Genomic DNA, 12,391 nt, shown 5'->3' with positions numbered 1-12,391 from the left:
TATTTATATATCATCATACTGTTTTAATTACTGTGCCTTGGTAGTACATGCCTATGTCAAAGACCTCTTATATTTCTGTTCTCTTTTGTATAACTTCAGGTGAAGTTAGATAACTAGTGTTTTTATAAAATTTAATTCATGACCGATTTGTGACTGGTGCTCTTTGCATCGTATCTTTTAATGAATCTCCATGAGTGTTTATTAAGACAAACCCACAGGTCCACGTGTTTCTGGCTGGCGGGAGCAGCAGTGGGAGCTGGGCTGGCCCTTCTGGCCAGTGGGGCCCAGTGGACTGTACCTCGGGGAGCGGGCTCCACCACGCTGAGCCCGGGCCCCCAAGAAGTGACTTGGTGCTGAGGGGGTCCTGGGTGGGTCCCACTTTCCTCAGAGGCCCCAGAGGAAGCTGCACCCCCTCCCTCGGTGCCCTCAGTGCCCCCCCCCCTTCCCACCTGTCTTGTCATGTGCTGCTCGGGACCCCATGAGTCAGGGAGGGGCAGGGGGGCGTGGGACAGCCTGGGCAGTAGGTGGGTTTGGAGCCAGCAGGGGAAGGCTACACCCCGAGCGCCTTGAGGAGCCCACCTACATGTGGGAGAGCAGGGTGCCCCAGTGAGGACCTGGCAAGCAAGAGCGGGACTGCCTGGGGGGGGTGGGGTCCCAGGGCCTCCCAAGGCCGTGTAGCAGGGCGGCGTCAGTGCTGGTGTTTGGGCTCGGCAGGTTCTCGTCAGGAAGGCGGGAGCAGTGAGTGGGGAGTCCCTGTCAGCGCGGGTGGTGTGGGGCAGTGCGGGCAGGGCTGGTGGGAGCGGGTCCTCGTGTGGCGCTGAGGGCTCTGGCTCCAGCCTGGGACCACGGGGGCTGCCGTGGGGTGCGGGGTGGGATGGTGCTGTGCCCTGGTCCAAGGCAGACTGGCTGGGCCGGCCCAGGGAGTGGCGGAGGGACGGCAGGAGGGAGGACTGGCAGGGCTGTTACAGTGGCAGTCAGAGCTGGCTGCACAGAACGGAAAACTCTGAGTAACAGTGGCTTGTGAACACAAGGCTTTAAATGTGCTTCTGTCCTAAGGTGGTGCCCAGGCTGGGGAGGAGGCCGCACGGAGCCATTGGGCCTCATCCCTTCCCAGTATCAGAGTGCAGGGCCTGCATCCCCAAGGCTACCTCTTGGCCCAAGGTGGCTGCTGGAGCTCCAGCCATCACTGGGTCTGCAGAAGGGGGGCAGGGGGTGTGTGGCTTGGGCTCAGCCATTTCCTGTGAGGAGCCTCCCTGGGAACCCCTCCAGCAACATACACTCTGCTCATGCCAACTGGGCCAAACCTAGTACATGGCATTGTCCAGCTGCCCAGAAAGCAGGAAAAGTTGTCTTTACTCTGGGGATGGGTGCCCAGCTGCCATCAGCCCTGTGTCCTGGCAAGAGGGAGAACAGGTCAGTGCCCAGAAGGGGCTTCTCCAAAAGGGGCCACCACACGGGTCTGGTATGGGGTGGGACGTGGCACCCGGAATTGTGGCCTGCCTACAGGGGATGTGGCCATGGAAGGGACGGGACTTCCCCCCCGCTACCCCGTGGACCTGTGTGCCTCAGCTCTGCACCCTCCCCTTGAGTGACAGTCCCTGCGTCCCTGAGAATGACCTGTTTGATTCCTCCCCACCCCCTCCCTGCTACTACTCCCCTGCCTGCCCCCAGGTGCCCCGAGTTGTCTGTCCAGCCTTGCCCTTCCCCGTGGAAACATCACACCCTCCAGGAAGCCGCACATGGCCAGGGAAGGTCCGTCAGCTGAGTGACACTTAAGTGGCCCAGGATGGAGACCTGGGTGCCACCCTGGGATGGGGGATGTGGTAGGTCACGCTGGCTGACCTGGAGCAAGGGGTGGGAACGGGGGGAGGGGCACAGGAGGCTGAGTGATGGGCCAGCACCACTGGCCTGGGGAGGGCTGGGGGGCCTGGAGAGGGGGCCACAGGAGAGCTGCCATGTGGAGGGGGGACAGAGCAGGAGTTCAGTGGGTCCTGGGAGGGGAGTGAGGTGCGGCTGGGGGCACGTATGAGATGGGGAAGAGCTGGGCTTGGCCCTTGGGGCTCATCCTTGCCTCTGCAGGACAGGGGTGGGCGCAATGGGTCCCCCCGAGCTTTGAAAAGGAATCGGCAGCGTCCGTGGCAGGAAGAAGCAGCAGCAGACCTGGCAAGGGAGCAGGATGGGCTATGGGCGGGCAAGAGGGTGGTGTGATGGGCGGGGGGAGGGAAGCCAGCGTAGACAGCTCTTTTGGTAACTTCGGCTCTGAAAGGGGGCCACACTGCAGGCAACCGGGAAGCAATCCCGGGTCAGGTGGAGACACTAGAGCGTATTCGGACTCAAGTGCAGCCTGGCAAGGAGGGGTGGAGGTCCTGGGGCTGTGCCAGTCCTCGTGGCCCTGACACCAAAGTGGGACCGTGGGGGGACGGGGGTGAGGTGCCAGCAGGGCCACCATTGAAGGGGGAGGGGAGGGCTGCGGCAGGATGGGCAGGTGGCATGAGCCTGCCGTGGGGGTGGGGTGGTGGGCACTGGGGGTCCTGAGCAGGGAAGTGAGTACAGTGGGCCAGGGGCAGGCTGCAGTCCAGGTGAGTGTCCCCTGAGGGTGTGGCAATGACTGGGTAAGGCTGAGGGTCCCCAACATGCCCAAACGGAACAAAGCTGGTTAAAGTTAAGTGGGGCAGGCAGGCAGGGAAACGGGTGGAGCTGCTAGGGTGCTCTGCAAGGGTGGCAGGTCTGCTAGCAGCCCCCGCACCCACTCCCCTTTTTACCAGGAATGAGAGCGCATCTGCTAGAAAAACTACATTTCCCAACCTCCCTCGGCTAGGAGTGGTCATGTGACCAAGTTCTGGCCAATGAGGTGTGAGCAGCTGTTACATGGGCTTCTGGAAATCGCCTTAGAAGGAAGCAGTTGTGCCCCTCTTCTCTCTTCCTGTTTGCTGCCTAGAACGTGGATGTGATGGCTGGAGCCTCACCCTCTATATGGGTCCATGAGGATGAGGGCCCAGCCCAGCCAGGATGAGGCAGTGGAGAGCTGGACAGAGCTGGTTCTCCAAGGACCCTGGGAAGGTGTCCTAGCTGCCCAGGGCTGCCAAAGGCCAGCATTCCCTCACACAAGAAAAAATAAACAATCTCCTTTCAACTTCTGTTCATTCAGATTTTCTCTTTCATGCAACCAAAGCCTAACTCACAGCAAGGGACCACAGCCAGCCAGCTGTGGGCTGGGCACAAGGAGGGGAGGAGGGCAGGGCTCAGCAGTCCCTGGGCAGGAGACTGGGGGGCAGTGTGGGGTGGGGAGCCCCCCAGGGAGGGCTCTGGGTGCCTGTGCTTGTCCGGGCTCGTACCTGCAGGGGCTGTGTCTTGCTTGCTCCTTCCACATGATGGAAACTACTTCAATACCATTCTGGGATTGGGGGTGGATGCTGTCTGGGGCCAGGGCTGGTCCTAGGGGCTGGAGGAGGGCCTTCCCAGAGTACATGAAGATCCTGGGGCTGTGCCAGTCCTCATGGCACTGACACCAAAGTGGGACCATGGTGGGGGCAGGGATGAGGTGCCAGCAGGGCCACCACTCCCCTCTGCTTCCAGCTCAGGAACCCCAGGCTGAGAACTGGGCAGGCAGGGTCCTCTCATAGCCTATTGGGAGCAAGGGTGGCAGGGCCAGCTGGAGGGTCCCTGGGGAAGCAGCCAGAGGAGCCTGCGCCCCCAAGTTCCCCAGGTACGTGGCGGATTCTGAGGATCTGATAGGAGAGTGAGCGGGAGGGCTGGGGTGGGAGCTGGGCCTGTGGGCACCTCCAGGAGGGAGCAAGGGCACCCAGGCCGGGGTCAGAGCCTGTTTCTTCCCATGTGACCATGTAGCTTGGATGCCAGTTGGGTGTGGGGAGACTCTGATGGGCTGACACAGGGCCCAGCACATGGTAGGCATGCACCAAAGAGAGACTGGAGGGGCCCAGGGAAGTGACAGGGAGCCATCCCCGCTCCCGCAGCAGGGCCTGCACAGGTGCTCAGAGCGGCCCAGTGTATGCCTAGTGTGTGGGCCAATCACGGCTGTGGTATCAGCTCAGGGCTGAGTCTGCGAGCCTGGAGGTGGAGCCGGGCGAGCAGGGGGCGTTGATTCCCTGCCTCATGGCTTCCAACGGCCCCCTGAACCCATGTCCTGAGCCAGGGTTGATTGATGTTGAAGGGTCCAGCAGTGTGGCCGCCTTATTTCTGGGCGACCTTGGTGAGTGAGGGCAGGATGTGGGATGGGGAGAGGGAGGAGGCCGGAGCTGTCGAGTCTCGAGTCTCGAGTCGGAAACTCCCTCCCTCTTCCTCCCGCCCGCCCCACCGTGGACAGCGTTGCAGGACCAGGCCTCGTGGAGGGTCGGGAGCACCGGTCTTCCCTGACCTCTCCCTCTGTTCCAGCAGGTTCCGGCCCAGCAAGGTGGGCTTAGGGGAGGCAGGGGACCCCTGCGGGACAGGTCCGGCTCCTGCAAGGTCCTGATGGTTTGCCCTCCTCTGGCCTCTCCCCCCAGCTCCTGGAAGTGGAGGCTGTGGCTTCTTACTTGGCAGCCCCTGGCATCCTGTTGGGGCTAAGTGCACAGTAATGCTGATGATTTGAGGCCAAGAGCCTTCTGGAACCTTCTGGAGCCTTCTGGGGCTCCTCTGTCAGCTGTCTACAGCCTGGAGGCCCAGGCCTCAGCAGTGAAACCAGGGCTGTCCTCACCCTTCTGCACCCCGGCCGCTTAGATTCGGGGACATTCCGGCTGCCCTCAGCTTGGGTGGAGGATTCGGATGGCGGCTAACCACCAGCAGCGAGAATACTCCGAGAATTTCAGCAGCACCAGCCCCGAGCTGCTGGCGAGGGCAGAGGCGGCGTGGTGCACGGGGGGTGGGGGGAACTCGGGGGGTCTGAGGCAGGTGAGCAGCAGCCTGCGGGAGGCCAGAGGCCCAGGCGGCGGGGGCTGCAGCAGTGGGCGGGGCGGTTCCAGCTGCCTCCGCCGTCCCCCCTGCGCGGTGGTCGGGGGCTGCTCCTCCCCCACCCTTTCCCACTGGTGATGGAGAGGACAACGTGGGGCGCCCTCTCGTAGGTGAAGGCGGTGCGTGCGCGCCGCGGATTCCGGGACTTGGGCCTGGACGGCGGTGGCTGTCACTCACCCGCCGCAGGGCCGTCCTGCTCCCCACCCCTGGCCTCAGCCCCAGCCCTGCCCGCGGCGGTGGGTGACGGGCTGAACGGCGCAGGGGAGAGTCCCTCCGAGAGCTCGCTAGTCGCACACGGAGAGGGATGTCCCCTGTGCGGGCGCAGGGCTCGGCCGCCGAGCAGCCACAGGGCGGGGCAGGCGCGCGGCTTCACCGCGCCGGCGTCCAGCGACCGTGGACCCCCACCTTGGGTACCGGCGGGGCTGCGGCGGGGCCCCCCCTCAGCGCGCGGCAGTGCCCGCGTCCCCGAGCCTCGGCTCTCGCCTCGAGTCAGCCACCCGGCCCAGGCGCCGCCGCCTCTCGCCTCCCCTCGCTCCCCAGGGCTCCAGGAGCCCGCGTGGGGACCGCGCGCACAGCCGGGCTGCAGGCTGTCGGAGGAGAGGTGGCCGCACCGGACTCCCGCGGGCCGGGCTCGGGGTCCGGCTCAGGCGCCGTTGGGCAGGTGCTCCATCCCGGCCAGCCCCAGCTTTCCTCCACTGGGAAGCGGCGGGAGCCCCCTCCTCCTCGGGCCGGCCGGGTGCTCAGGGAAGGTCGCGCGGATGCGCAGCGGGGCGGGGGCAGAGTCGGCGCCCAGCGCGAGCGCTGCCCCCAGGCCCCACCGCGCGGGCACTGTGCCGCTGGGCTTCCCTCACCCCCAAGCGTCCCGGGCGGAAGAAGGGGAAGGGGAACGGAAGGAGCGGGGACCCGGGGCTCCTGGACCGGAGCCTCAGCGCACACAGCACCGGGGCCGCGCGCCTGTTCCCAAGCGCGTGGGGGGACCCGGGCGACGCAGGACGGGGCGAGCTTGGCCACGGGACGCCGGGCGGCAGGGAAACCGGGGCCCAAGGCCCGCGCAGGGTCGAGCACCCAGGAGCGCCTCGGTCGCGCCGAAGTCCCCACCGAAGGGCGGCGAGGAGGACGGGGCGCGGGCGACGCGGGAGCCTGAGGGACTTGGGCGCGGCCTCCTGCGGTTTATTGATTGAGTAGAGTTCGGCAAAGTGCTTCCCAGCGGGCCGAGCTCGGCCCCGACGCGCGCGGACAGTCGTTTATAAATTTAAAACTCTTCTGTAGCAATCGGCTATATACAGAGTCAGCCTTACAAAAGGGCCGACCGGCGGGCACCCTCGGGTCCTGGGCGCGGCCTCGGGGGCGCGAGGGCCGCCCGGCCCGGCGTCCCGTCCTGTCCCGAGGCCGTGCTCAGAGGTGCGGCGCGTAGAAGGCGGGCGCGCCGTAGGTCTGCGAGCCCAGCACGAAGGGCGACAGCACCGCCGGGCTCGACAGGAAGGGCAGCTGCGCGGCGCACACCAGGCCGCCGGGGCCGTGCGCCGGGTACCCGGCCGGGCCGTGCATGGCGATCGGTGCGCCCATGGGCGGCGACGGGCTGAGTGGACTGAGGCCACCGGGCAGCCCCGCGCCCGGCCCGGAGCCCGGCCCCGGTGCCCCTCCACCGCCGGTCGGCGCGCTGGTATCGGCGCCCGGGTTCTGCTTCTTCCACTTGGTGCGGCGGTTCTGGAACCAGATCTTCACCTGCGTCTCGGTGAGGCTCAGCGACAGCGCCAGGTTGAGGCGCTCGCACACCGACAGGTAGCGCGTCGCCTTGAACTTGTTCTCCAGCGCCACGAGCTGCTCGTAGGTGAAGGCGGTGCGCGCGCGCCGTGGCTTCCCGGACTTGGAGTCGGAGCCCGTGCGCTTCCGCTTGGGCTTCGTCGCCGTCGCCGCGCCCTGCGGGGTCGTCCCCGCGCCCCCGGGCGCCGCCGAGGCTCCCGGCGGGCCCGGGGCTCCGGGCGAGTTCCCACGGGGGCCGAGGACAGTGGCCTCATCGACAGCGCCTGGGGGCGCCTCGGCCTCGCCCTGGCAGCCCGACCCGCGGGCCCCGAGGCCACTGCCGCCTCCCCGCACCTCCGCGCCGCACGCCGCTCCCGCCTCGGGCGCCTCGTCCTCGCCGTCGTCGTCGGGCGCCTCGTCCCCGCTGTCTGCGCTTGGGCTGCGGCCACCGCCGCTGCTGTAGCCGTTGGCCTCGGCCTCGTCCGCCTTGCGGGGGTCGCCGGCGTCTGTGGGCGGGGAGGGAGGACAGCACAGTTAGGACCCGGCGCCCTCCCTTCCGCTCACTCGCCCCTCCGGCGCCCTGCTCCCCTTAACGAATCCCTTTTCCTGTTTCCGTTGCTTCTCTTCTTGCCTCCCTTTCCCCTTAGCGCATTCGTTTCCCTGCCCTCTTCCTTCCTTTCCTTCTCACCCTCCCGCGCTTTCTCTCTCCGTCCCCTGTGCATTCCTTCTCTCCAGAGGCCCCCCTTCCCGCCATCTCCCGAGCCCCATGCCTTTGCCCCAGCAGGGCAGGACGGGGCCGCAGGGCTTATTGGCAGAGGGAAAGATCCCATGGATCCATGGGGCAGATACAAACTTAAACTCATTTTGCGTAATGTACAAACTAGTTAACGGCCATTTAATTTATTTCAGCGTACATTACCCTCCAATTACCACAAGGCTCCAACAGAGCCAGCCAATTACTGGGCATTTAAGAGCGGGCCGGCCAGAGTCCTGGGGTGAGGTTGGAGCCCGCTGTGGGGAGGCGATTTCCGGGGACCAAAAAAGTTGCCCTGGATCCATCCCTACCTCAAGACTTGGGGCCCTAGACCTTGGCCACCCTTGGCCCCTCGGCTGAGACTGCAGCAGGTCCAGGCTGGTTCCGACCAGGAGGGCCTGGCCTGGGCAGTGGGGGTCTAGAGCAGTGCTGAGACCAGCCGGGTTGGGAGTCCCCAGTAGGTCAAGTCTGAGCAGCAGCTCCGGATCCTCCAAGCAGAGGCCCGCGCGGTGGCTGCAATCTGAATCTCAGAAATTTGGAGGAAAGCATCTGTCCTGGTCAGGGCCTGGCAGGGGTGGCGGGGAGGTGAGAGGAGGGGTGTTTCTATGCAGCCCCTGCTCCCACAGGTGGTCATACAACCAGGAGAGAAGCCAGGGCAGGCGCCCAACACCATGTCGCCCAGTCGGCACCAGGCCCCGGTCAGGTTGGCGCGGAGGACTGGAGAATAAAGGACAAATTCAGTCCTGGAAGATTCCTCCAGGGTGACCACAGGGGCTGCTCGGAGGCCGGCAGGGCAGATATCCTGGCCCCCACCCATACCCCTCAGCAGGAGGAGAGACGGTCCCCCAGGTGACCCTGACAGCACTTTGCCATCCAGCTTCTGCTCTGTCCAGGGGTGGGCTGAGGAAGGAGGAACCCTGACCCAGCTCCCTCCCTAAACTACCAAGAAACTGGGCATTCCGACTGGGATGTCTTCCCCATTTGATGGATGCTCTGAGTGGAAACTCCCAGAACCCTGGCCAGGCCGAAAGCCTGAGGGGCTCCCCTCCAGCCTTCCCGCGATTGTTCCCCCTTCATCTCCGCCCAACCGGGAGGAAGCCCAGTGCAGGTGCCGGGAAGCCTCTCGCCTGAAGAGGCCCACCCGAGCCCTGCCGGCCCTGCGTGCCTCTCCCGGCGGGGCAGAGGGCCCGGGAAGTTGGAGGGAGGAAGGGCCGGCGGAGGGGGCACCAAAAGCAATCAGGAGCCGGTCGAATGCAATTCTCGATCAATAGCGGCCCCTAATAAGTGTAATAGGTTTTAATCGAGTAATTATCCGAATTTTGACCCTATAATTTAGATGTTCAGGGAGAGTTTGCAAGGTGCTTGAAAGAGATATGCATGCAGCCGTAATGGGATATCGACCAGGTCGGGGTTGCGGGCCGCCCCATTACCAGCCGCTTTCCGCCGCTAAGCACATTTCCCTTTAACTGTAATCGAAGGAATTTAATTGTTTTTCCAGAGATAACCAGCGTTTTGTCACAATTAGTCTGATTTGTCCAAAAAAAAAAAAAAAAGAGAGAGAGAGAAAGGGGGCGGGGAAGGAAGTGAAAGAATAGAGAGGGAGGTCTCCGGAGGATGCGGTGGGAGTGGGGAGGTCACGGGCTAGCCGCCGCGCACGACTCCCCTTCCTCTGCCACCTACTGCCCTCCAATGCCGGGGGTGCGCGGTGGCCAAACGTGGGCCAGCCATGCAGCCCGTAGCCCTGGGCCCGGTCCGGGGGAGGCATCCCGGGAGGCACCGGGCGGTGCGGGCCCTGGAGTCCGGGTCGGACGCAGGCGGCGGGCGGGCTGGTGCGGGCCCCGCGCGCTGCGAACTTTCCACCGAGCCTTGGCGCCGGGCCGGCCAGGTTCGCCGAGGGGTCCCGGGAGCGCAAACGCGTAGACGCGGCCCGTCCCTTTACCCCCGCGACCCGGTGCCGGCCGTGCCCTACTCACGCGGCGGCTCAGCTCCGGTACCGGCTCCAGCTCCTCCGGCGGCGGCGAGGGCACGGCGCTCCAGCTCCTCGGAGCGCGGCGGGCGTCCCGGGTCGGCGGGGGCCGGGGCGCACGGGGCGCACGCCGCGGGCGCCACGGGGCCCAGCAGCACACAGCGGCGTCTTCTGCTGTTGAACTTGTTGGGGTCCAGGATGTCCAGCACCGAGAAGGAGGTGGGGCGCGGCGGGGGGCCGGGCCGGGCCGCCCCAGCCCCCTCGGGCGCCGCGGGCACCGTGTCGCTGGCGGCGAGCGGCGGGGCTCCGGCCCGCGGGAAGGCAGGCAGCTCACCGCGCCCGTCCATGGCGTCCCGGGCGGCGGCGGCGGCGGGCGCGGGCGCGGGCGGTGCGGGCCCCGGACCGGGCCCGGGCGGCGGCGGCGGCAGCGCGGGGCCGTCCCCGGTAGCCGCCGGGCCGCTCGCGCTCATGCCGGCCTCCCGCCGCTCCGGCCGCTCGGGCCCCTCCGGCTACTGGGCTCCCATCCCCGGCGGCCCGGGCGCCGCCGCACGGTCTCGCGCCGGCGGCCGCGGCCGCGGCTCGGCTCGCTCCCCGTGCCGCCCCGCGCTCGGCCGGTGCTGCCTGGCGCCGCCTCCGCCGCCGCCTCAGGCGCCCGCCGCGCCCGGCCCGCTCATTTATGGCGGCCCCGCCGGCGGCGCCCACGCGCCCACTCGCCGCACACACGTGCGCCCGCAGGCGGCCGCGGGCTCCACCGCCCTCGTTAGCGCGCGCGCCTAATTGGCTGCGAACGGTCCCGGGCGGAGGAGGCGGGTCCCGCGCGGGACACACGGCCTGCGCCCCGGGCCCGACCGACAGACCCACAGCCCGGAGCCGGAGTGCGGTCCGCGAGCGGCTGTCGCGGTTCGCGTCGTGCCGCTGCGCCTCCGCTCGTCCGGAAACGGCGCGCCGGCCTCCTGGGGGGAGGGGGAGGGGACAGCCCCGGCTCTTAAAGAATTGCGGGATTCGTCTGCGGAGGGGCCGCGGAGGCCCCCGGGCGCGCCTTAAGAGTTGGCTGGGGCATCCCGGCGGCCGGCCGGCCTCTCCCCTGGCTCCCGGCGCTCGGGGCCCTGGCGCCCTGGCGGCTCCCGAGGCTCCGGCGCCCCTCGGCGGCTGGGCGAGGAGTGGGGTCCTCGCGGGCCGACTCCCGGGGTCTTCGCCGCGTCGTCAGCCCCCTCCCAGGCGTTCCGTGGACCTCGGTCCCGCCTCTCTCCGTCGCTCCGCTCGAGGTCTCCTCTCGTGTCTCGGGGCCTCCCTCGCTCAGGGTCTCCGGCCCTCTGTCCCCTCCCGCCCCCGCCCCCTTCGCGTCGTCAAATTAGGGCCTGGCCTCGAGTCCCCGCCGGGGGCGGGGCCGGCGGCCCCCCGGGTCGCTCATTAGACGTGGAATCGAAAATGGGGACGGCTGGAGGGGGGGCCCTCCCGCCCCCGCCCCCGCCCCCGCCCCCCCAAAATGGGGACCGAAAAAATCGTACAGACGGCAGGAGGCCTACACAAAAATCGATAGCCTCAAGGAAGGAGAAACATCGCAGCAAACTCCCCCTTCCCACGCCCGGAGAAATAAGTCCTTCGGTCCGGGTCTTTATGTGTGCACATTTGTCTACAGCGGCGAGGTTTGCACCCCAGGGCCCTGCGGCCCTCGGGGTGGAGGGACCGGATGGCGTCCGAGGGCGGAACCGCCGCTGCTCCCTCTTCCCTGCGCCCGCCAACGGGCACACCGGCCGACCGCGGGACCCAGGCGGGAGCCGGCGGTAGGAGCGCGCGTGCGAGTGTCTTCAGGGTGTGCGGCTGTGTGTGCGCGCGGGCGTGTGCACGAGCGGTGTGCGCCGCCTCACACTGCGGTCCCCGGAGCCTGCTCTGCGCACAAGGACGGGTCCTTTGCAATTACCGCGGGCAATGATCCTTTGGAAGCAGAAATTAAAAGTTGGGAGAAATAATGGGGGACCGATTGGCTGTAATTTGGGCCAAGCTCGGACATGCTGAGCCTCGAGGCGGCGGGGGGGGGGGGGGGCAGGCAAGGCCTCCCCTCCCCCAGCCGGTCCCCTCCCCCGCGTGCTGGTCGGTCCCAAGATTCTAATCAGACCCACAACACTGTGTCCTTCCTTGCCAGGACTTGATTATTCTTTATCTTTAAATTATAAATCACCTCTGGGGGAAGGAGGGTGGATAATCTCTCATCACAGAGAGGTAATTATCTCCTTCCCACCCCCACCTTCCTGGAGGGACTCTTAGGCTCTCTCCACCCCTCCCCCAGCAAAGTTTGAATATAGATGTGCACACGCATTCACACGCACTCACACACACACAGTCATTCTCCAGCGCGCGCCACACACGAGCGCAAATCCACTCATGAGCACCCGGGCACACCGTGTGGAGCTTGTGGCTCACAAATGCACCCACCAGCTCCGGGCTGGGCTTGGAGGAGGGGCACACAAGGACCCCTGTCCCCTGAGCTGCTGCCTGATCCCCCGTGAGGCACAGCTACTGGGCACCCTAAGGGGCCAAGTCCCAAGGGCTGGGCCCTGACCTGGCTCTGGGTGGCCGAGTCTGCGTGACACAGTGTCACAAGCCCCTCAAAGGCATGCTCTCACTCCATGCCTGTCCCTCCGCAGGTCACCAGGCGAGGCACAAACGCAGCAGTCCAAACCGCCACACCTTGCTGGGTGGGCAGGGGGCGGGCAGGGGTCTGCTCTCACCCCCCTTATACGCACACGTGAGGAAGAGAAACGTGAGCTCTCTTGGTACAACTTTCATTCAACATGAACACAAGCACATGTAAAATGACATTTTATATAATGTGGATGTAGTATAATGTATGGGGATTACCACTAAAGCATAGTAAATAGAATACAATATGTTAAGTACGATATGTAATAAGCATAGTGGAATACTACACTGTAATACACAGCCACACTGCGCTCCTCGCCAAAGCACATGCCCACACTCAG

At 66.1% G+C, this 12,391-nt stretch overlaps 1 protein-coding gene across 1 annotated transcript; it reads right to left on the bottom strand.

Annotated features, from left to right (window-relative positions):
• Positions 1–6,342: 6,342 nt before the first annotated feature.
• On the bottom strand, positions 6,343–9,880 carry NKX1-1 (NK1 homeobox 1). Its single transcript, XM_068542362.1, has 2 exons — positions 9,418–9,880; positions 6,343–7,196 (listed from the first exon to the last, which is right to left on the bottom strand). Exons 1-2 carry the CDS (start codon positions 9,878–9,880, stop codon positions 6,343–6,345), a joined length of 1,317 nt encoding a protein of 438 aa, XP_068398463.1.
• Between the last annotated feature and the right edge of the window lie 2,511 nt (positions 9,881–12,391).

This window comes from Eschrichtius robustus, chromosome 4 (genome assembly GCF_028021215.1).
Source record: "Eschrichtius robustus isolate mEscRob2 chromosome 4, mEscRob2.pri, whole genome shotgun sequence".
NCBI classification, from domain to species: Eukaryota; Metazoa; Chordata; class Mammalia; order Artiodactyla; family Eschrichtiidae; genus Eschrichtius; species Eschrichtius robustus.
Note: the sequence above shows the minus strand (reverse complement) of the source record. Positions and strands in the feature narration are given on the sequence as shown.

Bases quoted from the DNA above. Each gene is read 5' to 3' on its own strand.
- NKX1-1 (XM_068542362.1), bottom strand. From the start codon at position 9,880: ATGAGCGCGAGCGGCCCGGCGGCTACCGGGGACGGCCCCGCGCTGCCG. The intron at 7,197-9,417 runs GTGAGTAGGGCA...CCCCGCCCACAG, and splicing joins TACCGGAGCTGAGCCGCCGC to ACGCCGGCGACCCCCGCAAG.